This window comes from Felis catus, chromosome A2, assembly GCF_018350175.1.
Source record: "Felis catus isolate Fca126 chromosome A2, F.catus_Fca126_mat1.0, whole genome shotgun sequence".
Taxonomy (NCBI): domain Eukaryota; kingdom Metazoa; phylum Chordata; class Mammalia; order Carnivora; family Felidae; genus Felis; species Felis catus.
Window position 1 is genome coordinate 53,556,067 of NC_058369.1, and position 21,168 is coordinate 53,577,234.

At 41.5% G+C, this 21,168-nt stretch overlaps 1 protein-coding gene across 4 annotated transcripts in view; it reads left to right on the forward strand.

The window, feature by feature from the left end:
• Nucleotides 1–21,168, forward strand: part of TSEN2 (tRNA splicing endonuclease subunit 2) — a 48,654-nt gene that overhangs the window by 13,412 nt on the left and 14,074 nt on the right. For all 4 annotated transcript variants that reach the window (XM_011280217.3, XM_003982498.6, XM_019825092.2 and 1 more), the window contains 4 exons: nucleotides 818–854; nucleotides 8,257–8,788; nucleotides 9,960–10,037; nucleotides 19,321–19,371. In XM_011280217.3, the coding sequence (XP_011278519.1) occupies nucleotides 818–854; nucleotides 8,257–8,788; nucleotides 9,960–10,037; nucleotides 19,321–19,371 (698 nt within the window). The remainder of the gene's footprint in view (nucleotides 1–817; nucleotides 855–8,256; nucleotides 8,789–9,959; nucleotides 10,038–19,320; nucleotides 19,372–21,168) is intronic.

Sequence of the window (21,168 nt, forward strand, 5' to 3'; positions counted from 1 at the left end):
CTAAGGGGTGCCTGTGTGGCTCAGCTGATTAAGTGTCCGACTTGGGCTCAGGTCACGATCTCACAGTTCATGAGTTTAAGCCCCGCGTTGGGCTCTGTGCTGATAGTTCAGAGCCTGGAGCCTGCTTCAGATTCTGTGTCTCCCTTCTCTCTGCCCCACCTCTGCCCCTGCTCACACTGTGTCTCTCTCTCTCTCTCTCTGAAAAATAAACATTTAAAAAATTAAAAAAAAAAACTGCTGAAAGCAATGTGAAGGTTATTTTGCCACTCTTCCTTTCTTTAGAGTATAGGGCAGGTTGATTGCACTGACGGCACCGACTTTAAGCTGTATTACAAAAAAATTTAAAAACTAAATAAAAAAAATAAAAATAAAAATAAATAAAATGAAAGATGCTTTGTGGAGCACTGGACAATAGCGATAAAGTGCGCAGCTTTAGGGCCTTGATGTTCTCATCCAAAAGTAGAGGACATGTACATTGAGAGGTGGCATAGAGGCGGAAGATTATCAAGCCTCTAATCCTAAGCACATGCCACTGCTGCTGAGCTGCAGGGTTGAGTTGAGCAGGATTTCAGGGTCACATCTGAGCACAGCAAGAGCACCGTGATCTGTCAGCATCCCCTTCCAGGGGTTGGGTTCACAGAGGGATGGCTAATGAGGCACGTGTTTGCCATTGCTGGTTGGGCAGAATTAGTGAACCTGTTAGATGTGTGATTTGGGGCTTCTTAAAATTGTCTTTGTCTTTGTTGCATTTTCAGTGTTTTTTTTTCCTTAAGGAAAAAAATTTGTCTGAACTAACAGAACGTCTTTGTTGTTACAGATATGAAGACAGACATGCCTATAATCACGTCAGAAAAGTAAGTCATGATGGCCTTGGCCAGAGCTACAACTTAAATCAGATCTGTTTGTAGATAACCTTTTCCACTGTGGTAGTCCATGGCTTTTTTTTTTTCTTTCTGGTAGTGTATGTGTCCTTGAAAATTATTTCTGAACTTACTGTGGATCAAATTGAATTTGAAATGTATTGTTTACTTTTTTAAATAATCCTAAACCAAATATTTTGCCCTTCTAATTCCTTCCAAATTATGAACAATTACCCTGTAATGTATATGTCTTTAAGTGCTAAGATGCATACACTTATACACTTAGGTCTAAAATTGGCCTCCTGCCCTGTCCTCTTTCCTTGCTCTGCACTTGCAGGGTGACAGAAACGCTTTCACAGAGACTCTTCCTCATCCATTCACACAGCCACAATTCCTTCCTCTAGCTTTTCTTTATACTCTTCCCATTTCCCCCAAACTTTTCTCCTTGACCCCCCCGAACACATGCACTGCCTAGCTATCACTGTACATCCCACGATCCAGCCTACATACCACTCTCCTAGAGGTTCTTTCCTCACCACCACCCCACCCTTGGTTGAGGTCATTCCTCTGGCTCCCATGCAGTCTGCCTTGGCGTCCCTCCCTGTGCCGTCCATCACATACCTGGATTGAGACTATCGGTTCCTGGAGAGCAGAGACCATGCCGGATTCCTCCCTTCAGCCCCAACACTTAGTGGTCCCTTGGTAGGATTTTGTTGACTCAATGTTCATGCATTTAAATCTTCATTGAGGGGCATTTGGGTAGCTCAGTCAGTTAGGCATCCAACTCTTGATTTCAGCTCAGGTCATAATCTCATGATTCATGAGTGTGTGCCCTGTGCTGGGCTCTGTGCTGACAGCTCAGAGCTTGGAGTCTGCTTGGGATCATTTGTCTCCCCCCAACCCCCACCCCTGCCCTGCTCACACACGTGAGTATTTTCTTTCTCTCTCTCAAAAACAAACAAACTTGATAGATAGATAGATAGATAGATAGATAGATAGATAGATAGATAGATAGAGGCACCTGGGTAACTCAGTTGGCTGAGTGTCCAACTTCAGCTCAGGTGATAATCTCACAGTTCATGAGTTCGAGCCCCACATCAGGCTGTCTGTTGTCATCACAGAGCCCACTTCAGATCTTCTGTCCCCCTTTCCCTCTCTACCTCTCTCCTGTTTACACTCTGTCTCTCAAAAATAAACATTAAAAAAAATTTAGGGGTGCCTGTGTGGCTCAGTCGTTTAAGCATGTGACTCTTGATTTCAGCTTGGGTCATGATCTCGTGGTTCGTGAGTTCAAGCCCCACATCAGGCCCCATGCTGACTCTGGCTCAAGCTTGCACTCTGTCTCAAAATAAATAAATTTTAAAATATATATATAAGAATTATACTAATAAATAAATACTTAAAAAACATATAAATAAATAAATCCTCAGCATCCTTGAAGGGCAACTCAAAGTGCACCTCTTCTGTAAGCCTCCTAAAAATATCCATGCCCACGATGATGTTTCATCTTGCTTCTAGCACATACTGGCAGAATCTGACAGCTCCTTTTTGGTTTCGTGCTCGGTAACCCCATGGCCAGAGGAGTGGCCAGGAGGCAGTGATACCGGGGAGATCTCAGTGGCTGCTCTGGCTATAACTGCAGGCAGGGGCTGGATGTCAGGTTCTAGTCCATGGGAGGGGCCTGCTAAGGACCCAGCAGAGCCCCCATCCCAGGAGTAGAGCCCCCATCCCAGTAGTAGCTGCAGAAAAGCCGCAGTCAACACTAAGACTCAGAAACAGAGCAGAAGCCTGACCCTCAGAATTGCATCCGGATCATGCTGGCAGTGAACATGGCATGGCATCAAGCCATTTTGAGTATGTGAGGTTCTGGCTGGGGGGAGATTGCCACCTGCCTGGGGTTATCCCTTCATAAGCACTATAGTAATAACGTTCCAAGGATTTTATTGATCCTTGTAGTAGTTTCCTAGAGCTGCCATAACAAAGTACCACAAGCTTGGCTTGTGGCTTGTGGCTTAAAAGAGCAGAAATGTATTCTCATACTTCTGGAGACCAGAAGTCCAAAATCAAGGTGTCACCTGGGGTGTGCTCTCTCGGAAGACTCTAGAGGATGATCCTTCCATCTTCCGTGTCTGGCCTTAGCTTCTGGTGGTAGCCAGCAATCTTTGGCCTTCCTTAACTTGAAGATGCATCCCTCCCGGTTCTTTATTTTCGCGTGGAGGTCCCCTTGTGTCTGTCTCTGTGTCTGTGTCCAAATTTCCTTCTTCCTTCAAGGATACCACTCAGTACCATTTCATCATAACTTGGTTACATCTGCGAAGGCCCTCTTTCCAGAGAAGGTCATTCACAGGTGCCAGGGGCTAGGATTTAACCATATCTGACAACTCTGTCAGAAAATTATGCCCCCTTATCAATACTTGATTCATTATTAGGCTGTAATAATTACAGTCACAATCTAAATATTAAAAAAATACTAAATATTAAAAAAATGGGCTTATTTTTATATTTTAGGTTAATTTTCCAGTTTAAATACTTGTTATAATTGTTTCTTTACTATTCCCTCTGAAACTCTGATCCATTTCTCTTTTTTTTTTATTTTTTTTTTAACGTTTATTTATTTTTGAGACAGAGAGAGACAGAGCATGAACAGGGGAGGAGCAGAGAGAGAGGGAGACACAGAATCTGAAACAGGCTCCAGGCTCTGAGCTGTCAGCACAGAGCCCAACGCAGGGCTCGAACTCACGGACCGTGAGATCATGACCTGAGCCAAAGTCGGACGCTTAACCGACCAAGCCACCCAGGCGCCCCTCTGATCCATTTCTCAAGTGCATTCACTCTGATTGGCCTTTACCTTCCGTGAAATCCTTTCTGGAGATGGGGATCAGGGCCTTCAGATAATGCCCAAGGGGACTGAAGTATGTTGGTTGTGTCCTTGAAGGACTAGCCCTGAGAGGGGTGCTGGTCTCCCCTCCTCTTTTGTGGTCCTTTATTCAGCCAGCATTTACTGCAGGTGCCTGTGTGTCAGGCACTGGCTAGGTGCTGCAGATAGAAGAGGAGGAAAAGATTCTGTCCCTGTTCTCAAGGGATTCAGTCTAGTGGGAGAGGAAGAGAGGTAAGCAATTGCACTCTTCTGTGATAAATATGGTGATATATTACCATCACCATTGTCGTGGTCAGTGGGTACTGGTTGCTTCAGTAGTGCTGGTTCCCAGTCTGTATGCTTTACCTGACATCTCAGTTCATCTTCTCAAGAAGCCTTTGAGGTAGATGTACTTATTTCCGTCTCATACATGGGGAACCTAGAAACAGCTTGTCTGAGATTATGTCAGCTCAGACCAGGCAGTTGAGCTCCAGAGCCTCTGAGGAATTGACACACAGAACAGTACCGTAGTTGTACATGCTGGTGTTTCTTGGGTATACTCCACATACGAGGTACTCTACTATCTCTGAAGTCCTAACATCACCCCTGGAGGTAGGTCCTGTTGTTATCTGACAGGTGAGGAAGTAGAACCCGAGGAGGTTACGTAACTTGCTCAAGGGTAGTACTTAGACCTAAGCACACTGACTCAAAACCATTTTGCTGTGACCTTCCGGTAATAAATAGGCATTAATCAATAGGCGGTGGAGAAGGGTGTTCCATGCTAAAGAAAGAGGTGTGTTCAAAGAAATAGAAACAGAAAAAGCAGAGGTGTATTCACATGGTACACCATTTTCTGTAGTCTGGTGTCCCTAAACTGAGTCTGCTTTTCCCTAGCCTCATTGTTGCTTCTAATCATAGCTACCACCTTTTCCTCCGCCGGTCTGCGCCTTATGTTTCCTGACTTTTACTTTTCACTTTTTTCTTCCTGCGGCCTCTCCAGCAGTGTTTGGGGGTAATCGCAGCAGGATTTGGCTTTTTAAGGTATTGCCAGCCAATGAGCCGACACCTGCTCTGTGACTCATAGGCCATATGTCTTAGTCATTTGTGTATCTGGCTGTTTTCATCACCAGTCTTACTCAGAGGCTTTCTTCCACATGCTTTTGCAGCCACTGTCTCACTTGAGTTTTCATAAATGAACATCTGAGGTCATTATGAGGCAGGAATGCAGGTGTGATTCTGGCCTCTTGCAGAAGAGCAAAGAGACAGAGAGGCTAAGTGGCTTAGCTCGGAATCACACAAAAGAACCAACTGCAGAACCCAGATCTAGTGCAGGGCTTGTCCCCACATGGCTGTCCCTGCTCTCAAAGAGCAGTTAATTAAGATGTACATTTCCATTCATTAAAAATGTTATTTGTGGGGTGCGTGGGTGGCTCAGTCAGTTAAGCACCCAACTTCAGCTCAGGTTATGATCTCATGGTTCATGGGTTCAAGCCCCACATCAGGCTCTGTGCTGACAGGTCAGAGCCTGGAGCCTGCTTCAGGTTCTGTGTCCCCCTCTCTCTCTGTCCCTTCACCACTCGTGCTCTCTCTCAAAAAATAAACATTAAATGAAATTTTATAATGCTATTTGTATTTCTTAATGTAATATATATGAGTCAAAATGATTTTATTTTTTTCATATTTATTTTTGAGAGAAACAGAGCATGAGCAGGGGAGGGGCAGGGAGAGAGGGAGACACAGAACCCGAAGCAGTCTCCAGTCTCTGACCTGTCAGCACAGAGCCCGACACAGGGCTTGAACTCATGAACTACGAGATCATGACCTGAGCTGAAGTCAGACTTAACCGACTGAGCTACCCAGGCACCCCAAAATGATTTTATTTTTTAAAATAAATGCGCCTCCATGAGGTAAGTGCAGTTAGTCCTGGTTTAAAGATGAGGAACTGGGCCTTACCACGGTTGTGTAGCTGGTACAAGAACATAATGGAATGAGAGTTTGAACCCATATTTGCCTTGACCACCGTACTGTAGAGAGCAGAGCAGTGGCCTGTGTGTGCTCTCTCTCTCAGTTAGAGATCTTTTGTTCAGAGGGGCAATTGCTGAACCTTTCTTTCAGTGATTCTTCCACATATTTTGAGTCAAGGAATTTGATGAAAGTTGTGGATCCCTTCCCAGAAAAGTACACACTGACACAAAAATTTGTGTTCAGATAAAGGAAATTCATAGACCACGAAGCTGATAAAGCCATTGCTGTAGGTGGTATGAAAAGCAAAGATTCTTTTTAGGTCTCTCGAATGAAAGTTCTTTTAACTGCTTGTAACCGTGGCCATGCTCTCCGTGCAGGTGAGAAGACACCCTGCTGTTGTATGAGCGGCTACATTTTTTTTATTCTGATCATTAAAAGTAATACATAATACCCTTTATGTGGTTACCCCATTTTCTGGGTGGGGGAACAAGCATAGAGAAGTTAAGTAATTGACTTTGTCAAACAATTACAAGTGACAAAGTCAGGCTGAATGTGAAATGTGCAATACAGAGCTGATGCATGTAATCGCGATGTCACCCTGCTTCTCAGGTGTGAAAATAGCTTTGCTAGGTTTTAACCTTTAAATCTAAGATACAATTCCCAATATGTAGGAAGGCATGTTCATCCCCATGTAGGATAAACAGGGTGTGGACAGCTGGGAGATTCTTCTGATGGGTCAGGGTTAAGCAGCCACAAATCTCTTAAATATAACAGCCCGCTTCCTTGTTCAATTGCGTGTGAGATGTAGCAGTTTATGACATATTCAGCTATCCTTACACAAAGCAAAATACTCAAAGTGAAGAGTAAAATTACCTGTCTTTCAACAAACCATGCCTTCTTAAGTGCTATCAGGCTAACAGCTGTAGAGGCAGAAAGTTGCCTTTAGCCCTTCTGATGATGAGATTTTCCAGTATGTCAGTCTGAGCCCACACGGACGTGTTCCAGTGGCGTTGTCATGTGGTGACATCTCACTGGGACAGAACCCTGTTGTCTTACCTATGACTTTATGTAACTTGGGAAATGTTTGGGGGTTGCCTTTACATTTAAGGAACTAAGCAGGTATTTCCTCACCAAAATATGCTTCAGAAATTATTCTGAGAAAAAGGGCCCTTCCTGCTAGGATGCTTGGCAATATGTATAGCACCATAATCATTTCTTTTCCTATGTAGTGGAAACCTTAGTAGGTACTATGAAAAATATTTATTAAATTCTCATTTTGGAGCTCTCGGGTGGCTCAGTCGGTTAAGCATCTGACTCCTAATTTGGGCTCAGGTCATGATCACGTAGTTCGTGAGTTTGAGCCCCATGTCAGGCTCTGCACTGACAGTACGAAGCCTGCTTGGGATTCTTTCTCTGCTTCTGTCTCTGTGCACTCTCTCTCTCAAAATAAATAAATAAACTTAAAATCCTCATTTTTCACTCCGATACTGAACAAAAGCTCTTTACATTGTGAGTGGGATATTTTTCAGAAAATATTGTGATATCCAAAATTGAGAATAATGTAAAAGAAATCCTGACAAATGACTCCATATTCTCTTTATATTTACCTAAATCATTTGGCCTACAAGTTTTAAATTACATAAATTTTCATACTTCATTAAACTGGGGTCAATTTTTTTTTTCAAATTGAGAAAAATAGGGGCGCCTGGGTGGTTCAGTCTTTTGAGCATCCAACTCTTGATTTTGGCTCACATGATGATCCCAGGGTCGTGGGATCGAGCCCCATGTTGGGCTCCATCCTGAGCAAGGAGCCTGCTTGAGATCTCTCCCTCCCTCCCTCCCTCCCTCCCTCCCTCTATCTCTCTCTCTCTCTCTCCCCCCCTCCCTCTCCCCCTTCCCCTCCCCCTCCCTCTCTCTTCTTCTCCCTCTCTCCCTTCTCCTTCTCCCCCTGTGCCCCTCTCCCCCACTCACACACTCACTCTCTTTCTCAAATAAAAAAAATTACTCGAAAACCAAAATTAAATGAAGCTCTAATAATAAAAACAAAAATAACACGTGCTTATTAGAAATAATTAGAATAATTAGAGAGCACAAAAAAATTATAAAGAAAACACTTACCTATGGCCTGCCACTGAGAAAAACTGCTATAAACATTTCAGCATACTGCCTACCTATCTTTTTTGCATACTGTGTTGTCTTTTGAATATTGAAATTCAAGTATTACTTCATATGTGGAACTTGAGACACTTAAGAGAGTACCATGAAGGAAAGGAAGGGGAAAAAAATTGTTTGAAAAAGAGAGGGAAGGAGGCAAACCATAAGAGACTCTTAAATACAGAGGACAAACTGAGGGTTGATGAGTGGGGTGGGTGCAGGGGAGAGGGGAAAGTGGGAGATGGGCATTGAGGAGGGCATTTGTTGGGATGAGCACTGGGTGTTGTATTTAAACAATGAATCATGAGAATCTACCCCCAAAACCAAGTGCACATTGTATATACTGTATATTAGCCAACTTGACAATAAATTAAAAAAAAAAAAAATTCAAGTGTTACTGACGTTATTTCCCTTTTGCAGGTATCAGCGTAGTATAGAATGGGCCACAAAGCTCATGCAAAGACAGGGGCAGGATGAGAGTACAGTGCACAGAATCCTCAAGGATTACACAAAACCACTCGAGCATCCTGGTATAAAAAGGAATGAAGAATTTCAATGGCATGATGAGCTGAATTCTGAAACCATTCCCAAAATGGAAGGTATTGCAGATAGAGAGGAACTTTCTGTGATGAATGGGGGCTCGGAAAAGTCACTAGACCTGGAGGGTCCTAACGAGCAATCAGACCACCTACAAGAGAGCTCAGGGCCTGACCCACTGACTCCAGATGGCTTGGATGAACACTTGGTAGAGGTTGCCACACTGCAGCACTGCCCCCCACCCCACGTTCATTGCAGCAAAGATATTCTCCCCCGGCGTGACACTCAGCCTGGGGACAGGAGTCCCCAAGTGGATCTCATCTGTGCCAGAGAGAGAGGGCCCAGTGATGAGTATGTGCTGGTAGAGGAAGATGTGTATCATGTGAGCGAGAAAGAATGTGCCCCACGTGAGGAAGTGAGTATAACTGGCCGTTGACAACATGGGTTCAAACTGTATGGATCCACTTATACATGGATTTTTTTTTATATACAGTACAATAAATGTATTTTGTATATGATTTTCTTAATAACATTTTATTTTCTCTAGCTTACTTTATTGTACGGATACAGCATATAATACTTAAATATGCCTTAATGAGCTGTGGATGTTATTGGTAAGGTTTCCATTCAACAGTAGGTTATTAGTAGTTAGGTTTTGGGGGAGTCAAAAGTGATACACAGCTTTTCTATTACAGGACGTCAGCACCCTCAGCCCTGCACTGTTCAAGAAGAAAATCATTCACTTCCTCCAGAACCATCTATGTCTGGCCCATAGCAGATGTGGGATGACCAGGGTGTCCCTTACTTGGAACTGGTAGCAGGCCCATATTAAGTACTCAGGGCACGTGAGAGGTGGTGAGACACTCAGAATCCGCAGGCACTGCGTCCCAGCCCTGGTGGCTCAGTAGTTACGAGGGCTGCTTCTACTAAAACTTCAAGTCTGTGAATAACTTATTTTTTTTTAATGTATAAATTAAAGCAGCTGCAATAATATTCTTTCCCTTGGGTGGGATAAAAAGAAGTGTTGTGGTAAGTACATGTAGTCTTGAGTCTGGCTGTAGCAGAGGGTCTCGGGTATGGAAGTCAGCCAGTATAGGAGAAGCACTGGGAAGCAGACCCAGAGCCACTTCAAGGATGGATGCACAGTCAGAGACAGGTGCCCTGAAATGGTCTATAATAGCTAAAAATGAGAAAATCTAATGGCTAAATAGTACATGAAACACCATTTGAAGAAGTGCTATCTACGCTTCAGAATGAGATTGTGAAGTCTAATTAAGAACGTAGGCACACACTTGTGAGGTACAGGTCGGTGAAAAGAAGGACATAAAACAGACCAACAAAAGGATCACAATTGTGGGAAAAGTTCTTGGGGAAAAAAGAAATAAATGAAAATGTTAGTCGTAGAAAACCTAAAACTTATTTTTCTACATAATAATAATAAAAATCTATATTTTTAACAGTATTAAGCCAATAAATGTGAATTCAGAAATTTATAAGAAGCATGTTTGTTTTAAAATGCAATCTGCTCTATGTAACATGTAGTCCTTCCATTTGTTCTCTATGTATTTTCTTTCTTCTGTCTTCAGTTGGCACCAAAAAAGAGATTAATATGCAGAAGAAATCCATATCGGATCTTGGAGTATTTGCAACTTAGCCTAGAAGAGGTATGTTTCCTGCATGTTATTTTTTCAGCTCTTGGTCTCAGGGCCTGGGCAACCTGTAAATGCAGCCCACCTATAAATGCAATTCTGTCTGTAATTCAGCAAGTGAGTATTCAGTAACTGAATGTTATAAATCGGTCTTGAAATGACCATAGTCAGCTTCCAAAGTAGGCCTGCCTAAGTTTCACTCCTTAGCCTTCCTTTCATCAAGTCTAAGATTTTGGGGGTGGGGGACTTCCCTATATCATGAGATACTGTTTATATACCATACCATTTACCTATTTAAAGTGTACAGTTCAGGGGTGCCTGGGTAGCTCAGTTGGCTAAGCCCCTGACTCTTGATCTTGATTCAGGTCATGGTCTTGCAGTTTGTGGGATCAAGCCCCCACATTGGGCTCTGCGCTGACATCACTAACAAGCCTGCTTGGGATTCTCTCTCCCTTCCTCCATGTTCTAGATAGATAGATAGATAGATAGATAGATAGATAGATAGATAGATAGATAGAGTGTACAGTTCAGTGGTTTTCAGTATATTTGTGGAGTTTCGCCAGCTTTTAATAAGCTATGATTCATATTCTAAGTCATGTAATGACTGCTAATTACATAAATGGATTCTAGATATCTCCTTCTGTAGGATTACTAATACATGTTCTCTTAATGCAATAGCTGCATTCCCAAAAGTTGGCTTAAAAGTGACTCACTAAAACTTGCATCTGGGGCACCTGGGTGGCTCAGTCAGTCAAGCGTCCAACTTCAGCTCAGGTCATGATCTAGCAGTCTGTGAGTTCAAGCCCTGTGTCAGGCTCTGTGATGACAGCTCAGAGCCTGGAGCCTGCTTCGGATTCTGGGTCTCCCTCACTCTCTCTCTCTGCCCTCCCCTGCTCACACTCTGTTTTGCTCTCTCTCAAAAATAAACATTAAAAAAAATTTTTTTAAGTGCATCATAAATTTTTCCTCTGATTTAAAGTTCCTCTATGCTGTGTTCACCTGTTGTTCAGTCCCTCTTTGTTTGCTTATGTTTATACTGTTCACAGAAGCGTCCTTTCTGCCCTGGAAGATAGCACCCGTTCCTCGTACCCATGTGCCTCTTCCCCAAGAGCGCTCCTGCCTGTCTTGGGTAGCCTCAGCAGTGTCTAGCACCATTCTCAGGAAATGTGTGTTGAATGCATCCACATTGGTAACTTCATAGACATGTCCACAGAGAAATTATTGTGTCTCCATATTCTCTTGATTTCCTTGTCTGTACTTCCTTCCACACAGTGAAGCCAAAGGTACAGCCTTATGGACCAGGAAAGGATGTTTGGAATTATTTACTTCATCTCATTTTACATGAGATAGCTTAGTCTGTTGTCAAAGACAATAGCCACTAGGCACATGTGACTATTCTATTAAACTAATTAAAATGGAGCAAAATGCAGAATTCTGTTTCTCAGTTGTGCCAGCTACATTTCAAACACTCAGCAGCTGCTTGTGGATGTAGCAACTGTATTGGATAGCACAGGTGTAGAACATCGTCATCACAGAAAGTTCTGGACAGCACTGTGGATACCTATTCTCTAAGGGCTTGAGCTCTCTGGTCCTTGATTTCTTCTCTGTAAAATGAGGGCTATATAGCATCTCATTCATAAGATGTTCTGGGAATTAACTACTGCTTGTGATGGGTTCAGCACAGTGCCTGATATGTAGTAAAATGCTCAGTAAGTGTTACCGCATGCTATTCTTGTCATTATCATTATTAAGTTATTAAATTACTTGTAAATTATAATTAAATTACTTATAAAAGCTAGTTGGAATCTTTTCTTTTGCAGTCAATTTTGCAAAAATTTTCACTGGGTACTTCCTGTGTGCCAGGCACTGAGCTTAGTAGTAACAATACAGAAATAAACAGACTATGACTCTGGTTCTAAAGGTAGCCCAGAAATAATTACATTCAGTGCAGTCTGTGGATGGTGCCAGTGTTGCTCCTCTAGTATCCTTTACCCAGAATGCTTAATAATTATGATTACTAATTATAGCTGGGAAGACTTTACAAGGTCGGTGGTATCTGTGGAGGTTAAAGGATAAATGGGGGATTGCCATTTGGACACTGGACAGCATGGGCTCTTTCTTGCAGCTCAGTCCTGGATGGCAATACAGGATGGCTAGACTGTGCAGGGCACAACTATGAGTATCTACCAGGAGTCTGTCTCTCTACCAGGTGGCACCAGGGCACTGCAGACAGCTGTGTCAGAGAAGGGTGAGGACCATAACAAGCATCAATAGGAGGGTGGGCCAGATAGTTGAGGCCAGGAGGAGCCAGGCAGTGTCTCTGCCCTGGGAGGCAGCAGCAGTAGGCAGAGAGCGTTAGGTGTCAGCTCACTGTCCCAGTAGGTGACTACTTGTATTCTGTTCGGTCCTTTTTACAAGAAAAGGGGCTGCTGTCCGCTGCTGTCCCCCAAACACTCCCTGAAGAAAAGCAAGAGTGTTGGGAGGTAGGTGAGGTTGCTCTGTGTTCTTGGAAGCTGCTTGGTTCCAGAGGACATTCCAGAGAGGTGTTACAGTTTTCAGGGAGCGTGCAGTGAGACCTAGCTCTGCTTCTCAGTTCTGTTTTGGCAGATTTCCTATGAATGAATCACCCATGTTTGGTGCACCACTCTGCAGTTTAATGTGTTTCCATAAATGTCCTCAGGAACACGGGCGGCCCTTCTGTGGTGATTCAGAGTTCTTTTTAGGGATTGAGAATGGTAATACCACAGCTGACTTAAAGATCTGTCTCTTAGAGATCTGTTACTGAGAACTGTTTTTCTGTTATAATGCTTTGGGCTCTAACTAGATTTAGTGATGTGACATTAAATCCTCATTAAACTCTTCCCTCCATTTTGCTCTGATAGTAAAAACTTACTAATGAGATCTCAAGGGACATACTCGCTCCCTCCCCTGACTTCCCCAGTCTGCTGATGATTTAATTCCAAGTAAAGCCAACTCAACTGAATTAAGATCCACTCCATCTGTAGTAAGTACCTAAGAGCAGTTTGTGTACATTCATAAAAGCCGTTTATTTTAGGCCAGTAAATATTAATGAGGCATTGGTTTCATCAGTTCTTAGAGAAACACTTGTTGACTGATAATGGAAAGTTTCTAAGGAACTTAAATTCTAACACATACCAGGAAGGAGTCTCTTGATTAGCAAACAGGGGATTGAAATTTTCCAGGCTGTAATATCTAAATCGTTCCTTAAAAAGGAGGGGAAACTAAAATGAATTGAGCAGGTAGGTGCTTTGTGTAGCCTTTAAAATTTTTATAAGATTTAATCTCATTAAATCTTTTTTTTGAGTCCAATAATAATCATTGTGTTTATTTTTTTAAATATGAAATTTATTCTCATTGATTTCCATATAACACCCAGTGCTCATCCCAGCAGATGCCCTCCTCAATACCCATCATCCACCCTCCCCTCCCTCCCACCCCCCATCAGCCCTCAGTTTGTTCCCAGTTTTTAAGAGTCTCTTATGTTTTGGCTCCCTCCCTCTCTAACCTCTTTTTTTTTTTCTTCCCCTCCCCCATGGGCTTCTATTAAGTTTCTCAGGATCCACATAAGAATGAAAATATACAGTATCTGTCTTTCTCTGTATGACTTACTTGATTTAGCGTAACACTCTCCAGTTCCATCCACGTTCCTACAAAAGGCCATATTTCATTCTTTCTCATTGCCAAGTAGTATTCCATTGTGTATATAAACCATAATTTCTTTATCCATTCATCAGTTGATGGACATTTAGGCTCTTTCCATAATTTGGCTATTGTTGAAAGTGCTGCTGTAAACATCGGGGTACAAGTGCCCCTTTGCATCAGCACTCCTGTATCCCTTGGGTCAATTCCTAGCAGTACTATTGCTGGGTCATAGGGTAGATCTATTTTTAATTTTTTGAAGAACCTCCACACTGTTTTCCAGAGCAGCTGCACCAGTTTGCATTCCCACCAACAGTGCCAGAGGGTTCCCGTTTCTCCACATCCTCACCAGCATCTATAGTCTCCTGATTTGTTCATTTTAGTCACTCTGACTGGCATGAGGTGGTATCTGAGTGTGGTTTTGATTTGTATTTCCCTGATGAGGAGTGACGTTGAGCATCTTTTCATGTGTCAGTTGGCCATCTGGATGTCTTCTTTGGAAAAGTGTCTGCTTGTGTCTTTTGCCCATTTCTTCACTGGATCATTTGTTTTTTGGGTGTTGAGTTGGATAAGTCCTTTATAGATTTTGGATACTAACCCTTTATCTGATATGTCATTTGCAAGTATCTTCTCCCATTCCATCAATTGCCTTTTAGTTTTGTTGATTGTTTCCTTTGCTATGCCGAAGCTTTTTATCTTGATAAGGTCCTGATAGTTCACTTTTGCTTTTGTTTCCCTTGCCTTGGGAGACATGTCAATTAAGAAGTTGCTGTGGCCGAGGTCAAAGAGGTTGCTGCCTGTGTTCCCTGGGATTTAGATGGTTTCCTTTGTTATATTTAGGTCTTTCATCCATTTTGAGTTATTTTATTTTATTTTATTTTTAATGTTTATTCATTTAAAAAAATTTTTTAATGTTTATTTACTTTTGAGAGAGAGAGAAACAGCGTGCGAGTGGAGGAGGGGCAGAGAGAAGGAGATGCAGAATCTGAAGCAGGCTCCAGGCTCTGAGCTGTCAGCACAGAGCCCAACGCGGGACTTGAACCCATGAACCGCCAGACCATGACCTGAGCCAAAGTCGGACACTTAACTGACTGAGCCACCCAGGCACTCCAATATTTACTCATTTTTTGAGAGAGAGACAGAGTGTGAGCAGGGGACGGAAGAGACAGAGAGAGACACAGAATCCGAAGCAGGCTCCAGACTCTGAGCTGTCAGCAGAGAGCCCAGCATGGGGCACAGACTCACCAAACCATCAGCTCATGACCTGAGCTGAAGTTGGACACTTAACCAGCCAAGCCACTCAGGCGCCCCCATTTTGAGTTTATTTTTGTGTATGGTGTAAGAAAGTGGTCCAGGTTCATATTTCTGCATGTCGCTGTCCAGTTTTCCCAGCACCATTTGCTCAAGAGACTGTCTTTATTCCATTGGATACTCTTTTCCTGCTTTGTCGAAGAGTAGTTGGCCATACATTTGTGAGTCCATTTCTGAGTTCTCTATTTTGTTGCATTGATCTGTTTTGTGCCACACTGTCTTGATAATTACAGCCTTGTAATACAGCTTGAAGTCTGGAATTGTGATGCTTCCAGCTTTGATTTTCTTTTTCAACATTACTTTGGCTATTCCAGGTCTTTTCTGGTTCCATACAAATTTTAGAATTGTTTGTTCTAGCTCTGTAAAGAATGCTGGTATTATTTTGATAGGGATTGCATTGAATGTGTAGATTCCTTTGGGTAGTATCAACATTTTAACAATATTTGTTCTTCCAGTCCATGATCATGGAATGTTTTTCCATGTCTTTGTGTCTTCAGTTTCTTTCATAAGATTCCTGTAGTTTTCAGCATGCAGATCTTTTACCTCTTTGGTTAGGTTTATTCCCAGGTATTTTTTGGTTTTCAGTGCCATTGTAAATGGGATCAGTTCCTTGATTTCTGTTTCTACCGCTTCATTATTGGCGTCTATAAATGCAACTGATTTCTGTACATTGATTTTATATGCTGCAACTTTGCTGAATACATGTATCAGTTTTAGCAGTTTTTTGGTGGAGTCTTTCGGTTTTCCAAAAGAGCATCATGTCATCTGTGAAGTGTGAAAGTTTAACGTCTTCCTTGCTGATTTGCTTGCTTTTTGTTTTTGTTGTCTGATTGCTGAGGCTAGGACTTCAAACACTATGTTGAACAACAGTGGAGAAAGTGAACATCCCTGGCATGTTCCTGACCTTAGGGGGAAAGCTCTCAGTTTCCCCATTTGAAGATGATATTAGCTGTGGGTCTTTCGTAGGTGGCCTTTATGACTTTGAGGTATGTTCCTTCTATCCCTCCTTTCTTGAGTTTTTTTTTATCAAGAAAGGATGCTGTATTTTGTCAAATGCTTTCTCTGCATCTATTGAGAGGATCATGTGGTTCTTATCTTTTTTTTTTTTTTTTAACTAATGTGATGTATCACATTGATTGAATTGTGGATATTGAATCAACCATACAGCCCATCAATCCCAATGGTCATGGTGAATAATTATTTTAATGCATTGTTGGCTTCACTTTGCTAGTATCTTGTTGAGAATTTTTGCATCCATATTCATCAGAGAAATTGGGCTGTAGTTCTTTTCAGTGGGGTTTTTGTCTGATTTTGGAATCAAGATAATGCTGGCCTCATAGAATAAGTTTGGAAGTTTTCCTTCTGTTTTTGTTTTTTGGAACAGCTTCAAAAAAATAGGTATTCTTTAATTGTTTGGTAGAATTTCCCTGGAAAGCCATCTGGCCCTGGACTCTTGTTTGTTGGAAGATTTTTGATTACTGATTCAATTTCCTTACTGGTTATGGGTCTCTTCAAATTTTCTATTTCTTCCTGTGTCATTTTGGTAGTTTATATCTTTCTAGGAATTTGTCTGTTTCTTCCAGATTGCCCAATTTGTTGGGATATAATTGCTCATAATATTCTCCTATTGTTTGTATTTCTGCAGTGTTGGTTATGATCTCTTCTCTTTCATTCATTATTTTATTTATTTGGGTCCTTTTCTTTTTGATAAATCTGGCTAGATGTTTATCAATTTTGTTAATTCTTTTGAAGAACCAGATCCTGGTTTCATTGCTCTGTTCTGTTTTTTTTTATTTCAATATCACTGATTTCTGCTCTAATCTTTATGATTTCCCTTTTTCTGCTTGTTTTGGGCTTTATTTGCTGTCTTTTTCCAGCTCCTTTAGGAGTAAGGTTAGGTTGTATATCTAAGACATTTCTTCCTTCTTTAGGAAGGCCTGGATTACTATAAATTTCCCTCTTATGACTGCCTTTGCTGCATCCCAGAGGTTTTGGACTGTCATGTTTTCATTTTAATTGGCTTCCATGTACTTTTTAATTTCTTTAATTTCTTAGTTAACCCATTCATTCTTTAGTAGGATGTTCTTTAGTCTCCCAAGTATTGGTGGTCTTTCCAAATTTTTTCTTGTGGTTGATTTCAACTTTTATAGCGTTGTGGTCTAAAAATATGCATGATAGGATATTGATCTTTTTTACTTGTTGAGGGCTGATTTGTGACCCAGTATGTGATCCATTCTGGAGAATGTACCATGTGTACTTAAGAAGAACGTGTATTCTGCTGCTTCAGGGTGAAATGTTCTGAATATGTCTGTTACATCCATTCGGTCCAGTGTGCCATTCAAAGCCATTGTCTCCTTTTGATTTTCTGCTTAGATGATCTGTCCATTGTTGTACATAGGGTGTTAAAGTCCCCTACTATTATGGTATTATTTATCAATGAGTTCTTTATGTTTGTGATTAATTGATTTATATATTTGGGTGCTTTCAAGTTGGGAGCATAAATATTTGGAATTGTTAGGTCTTCTTGGTGGATAGACCCCTTCATTATGATACAGTGTCCTTCTTCATCTCTTGTTACAGCCTTTGTTTTAAAATCTAGTTGGTCTGATATAAATATGGCTATTCTGGCTTTCTTTTGCCATCCAGTAGCATGATACATGGTTCTCCATCCCCTTATTCTCAATCTGCAGGTGTCTTTAGGTCTAAAATGAGTCTGTGGTAGCCAGCATATAGATGAGTCTTGTGTTTTTTGATCCATTCTGATACCCTATATGTTTTGATTGGAGCATTTAGTCCATTTACATTTCAAGTGATTTTTGAATTGTGTTGCCTGTAGAATTGGTGTTTCTGGTGATGTTCTCTGGTCCTTTCTAGTCTTTGTTGCTTTTGGTCTTTTTGTTTTGTTTTTTCTCCGCTCAAAGAGTCCCCCTTAAAATTTCTTGCAGGGCTGGTTTAGTGGTCACGAACTCCTTTAGTTTTTGTTTGGGAATTTCTTTATCTTTCCTTCTATTTAAAAAAAAATTTTTTTAACATTTTATTTATTTTTGAGACAGAGAGAGAGAAAGCTTGAACAGGGGAGGGTCAGAGAAAGAGGGAGACACAGAATCTGAAACAGGCTCCAGGCTCTGAACTGTCAGCACAGAGCCCAACGCGGGGCTCTAACCCACGGACTGCAAGATCATGACCTGAGCCAAAGTCGGACGCTTAACTGACTGAGCCATCCAGGTGCCCCTTTCCTTCTATTTTAAATGACAGCCTTGCTATAAAGAATTCTTGGCTGCATATTTTTCTGATTCAGCACGTGATCCTCACAATAGATGCAGAGAAAGCATTTGACAAAATACAGCATCCTTTCTTGATAAAAACCTGCCACTCCTTTCTGGCTGGGGACTGCATCTCGGTTGCCACACTCCATAAGAGGGCCCTCCTCATCTGTGCCAGGTGGCAGCAGCAGCATAATGTTTGCCGTTTGGTTGTAAATGAATCTCCCATCCTCATATTTATACAGAAAGTAACCCAGTTTTACTAATAGCCACCATTTAGCCACTAGTACACAGCAATTTTGCGTAAGTCTGTTCAGGTGTAAACATGAATCCTTTTCTCCTCTACAAGTAGAGTGAAAAACATCTGACCAGCTCAGGTCCTGATCTCGAGGTTCATGAGTTCGAGCTTCCCATCAGGTTCTGCTGCCAGCAAAAGAGCCTGCTTCAGATCCTCTGTCCTCTCTCTCTCTGCCCTTCCCCCACTCATGCTTTTTCCTACCCTCTCTTTCTCAAAAATAAACATTTGGGGGGGGGGGGGAAAGTTACCATATAATGAAGTTTATGGAAAGATAGGGATTACTTAATAGGAAATCACTTTACTGCATGGGTGACTAAAAAACCCATGTTTTGTTATGCAAGCCAAATCTGCACTGCCTACTTTTCACAAATTTCCATATATTTCTTTCATAAATTTTTTTCTCAGTTTAATATGGTTATTTAATTTTACAGAGGAAAATCTAATGAGCAAAAGTTGCTGTTGTTACAGCTATTTACATCATTTTCCAGTTTAGCTATGTGATTTTTAAGGGGAAAAATACATGGAAATATCATACAAATGCCTTTTTAATTGATTTTTAACCAATTTGTGACTTTTGTATTTTCTTAGATGTTTTTTAAATCCTTTAAATTTGCATGAATCATTTATGTTAAAAAATGTCACCATTTTGAAGATGATTTAAGGATGTTAGTTTGTACTTGAGGCAAAGAGAAATCAGTCTGTAAAATAACTTCTCAAGAATGTGGGACAGTTTCTAATGAGCATTTTCTGCTTGCTCTGTTTTTAGGCCTTTTTCCTGGTCTATGCTCTAGGATGTCTAAGCATCTACTATGAGAAGGTAAGATGTCTTATTTAGATACAGTCCACTTAAAATTTTCCTGGCGCCTCAGTGGCTCAACTGGTTGGGCGTCCAACTTTGGCTCAGTTCATGATCTCACGGTTCATGGGTTTGAGCCCTGTGTGGGCTCTGTGCTGACAGGTCAGAGCCTGGAGCCTGCTTCAGATTCTGTGTCTTCCTCTCTCTCTGCCCCTCTCCTGCTTGCTCGCTCTTTCTCTCTCTCTCAAAAATAAACATTAAAAAATTAAAAAAAATATTTTTTCCTGGTGTTGAAAGCAGCTTGTAGTAATTTTCACATTGCTGTAATACAAACGTGCCTACTTTCACCCAGTAAAATTGGATCAGATTTTTTTTCTACATTTGGGCTTTGGGTCCTGAATTGGGACTATTAAGGCAAAAGCCAGCTTTGACTCTTTTAGATTCAATTTCATTCCCAGAGACTAGGAGAAGATCAATATCTTAAATAATGATCAGGAAATCTGTGTCAGAAAAGTACTAAAAATTAGCAACAAAAGTTGAAACTGTCCGTGTTTAGCACTTACTTCGGTAAAAGCTGTGTGTTGAGTACCTTACCTGCAGTACCTAATCCTTGCCTCTGCCTGGTAAGAATTCTACAGATAAGGTAACTGAAGCTCAAAGGAAGTAAGTGACTCACCAAGGTCACACAGCTAGTCTGGTTAGAACTAATAATTGAAGCTATGTCAAGGTATTCCCAAAGCCGTGATTCTATACTGTAGCCTGCTGCCCTTAGAAAGTCGCACAAGAAGCTGGTACCACGGCTTACCTTCTGGTGGAGGCATTGGAGCCTGGGCACACAGATAGAAGGGGAGACTTCACTGGACGCTTCTATGCATGTGAATATAATACCTATTCAAAATAATTCAAATGAAATTAAAATTAAAAAGAGAAAGGTAAGCAGAATAATAGAGACAGTATATTTTGTTCTGTAGCTGGGAGTGCATAATTTTATCATTCTTCAAATTCTGATTATATAAATTATTTTCACGACTATTCCAGTGGTTTGGAAACAGATGTCTGCTGATGGGTGATTCATTTTCTCAGGTGGTGGCCATTCTTAGCCCACCTTTGCCTCCTCTCCTGGGCCTTAGCCAAAATCTGTCAGAACATTCCACTACTACATAGAATCCTCAGCCTCTGAAACTTGATAGGCTATCCATATCGAAAGTTCAACCTTCCCTGAAAGACTGTTTCTTGTTAGAGGAGGGCCAACTGTTTCCTTGCGTTAGGACTGAAAGGCCACGCATAGGGGTGCCTGGGTGGTTCAGTTGTCAAGCATCTGACTTTGGCTCAGGTCATGATCTCATGGTTCATGAGTTTGAGTCCCACATTGGGTGAGCTCATGCCCCGCTTCTGGTGAACATCAGCCCTGCTTTGGGTAAAACATGAGCACTGCTTCAGGTGAGCCCTGCTTCTCTTTCTCTCTCTCTCCCTCTCTTTCTCCCTCCCCCTCCCCCTCCCTCTTCCCCTCCTAGGATTCTCTCTCTCTGCCCTTTGCTCATTTGCGTTCTCTTTCTCTCTCAAAAGTAAATACATAAAATAAAAAATAAAGGCCACATATGTATGGATTTTCTATCTTAGGAACAACTGCAAAAAAAAAAAAAAAAGAATAAGGAAGGAAAAAAACCTGTAGCTCATATTTATGGATTTTAAATCTTAGGCTGAGACAAACTGAGCAAGTCTCATTGACTGAGCCCTAAACCATCCAAAAAATTGAATGTTCTCTGAACCAAGCCATTCTCAGTCTCTTCACATCCTCCATTAGGAACAAAATGCCCT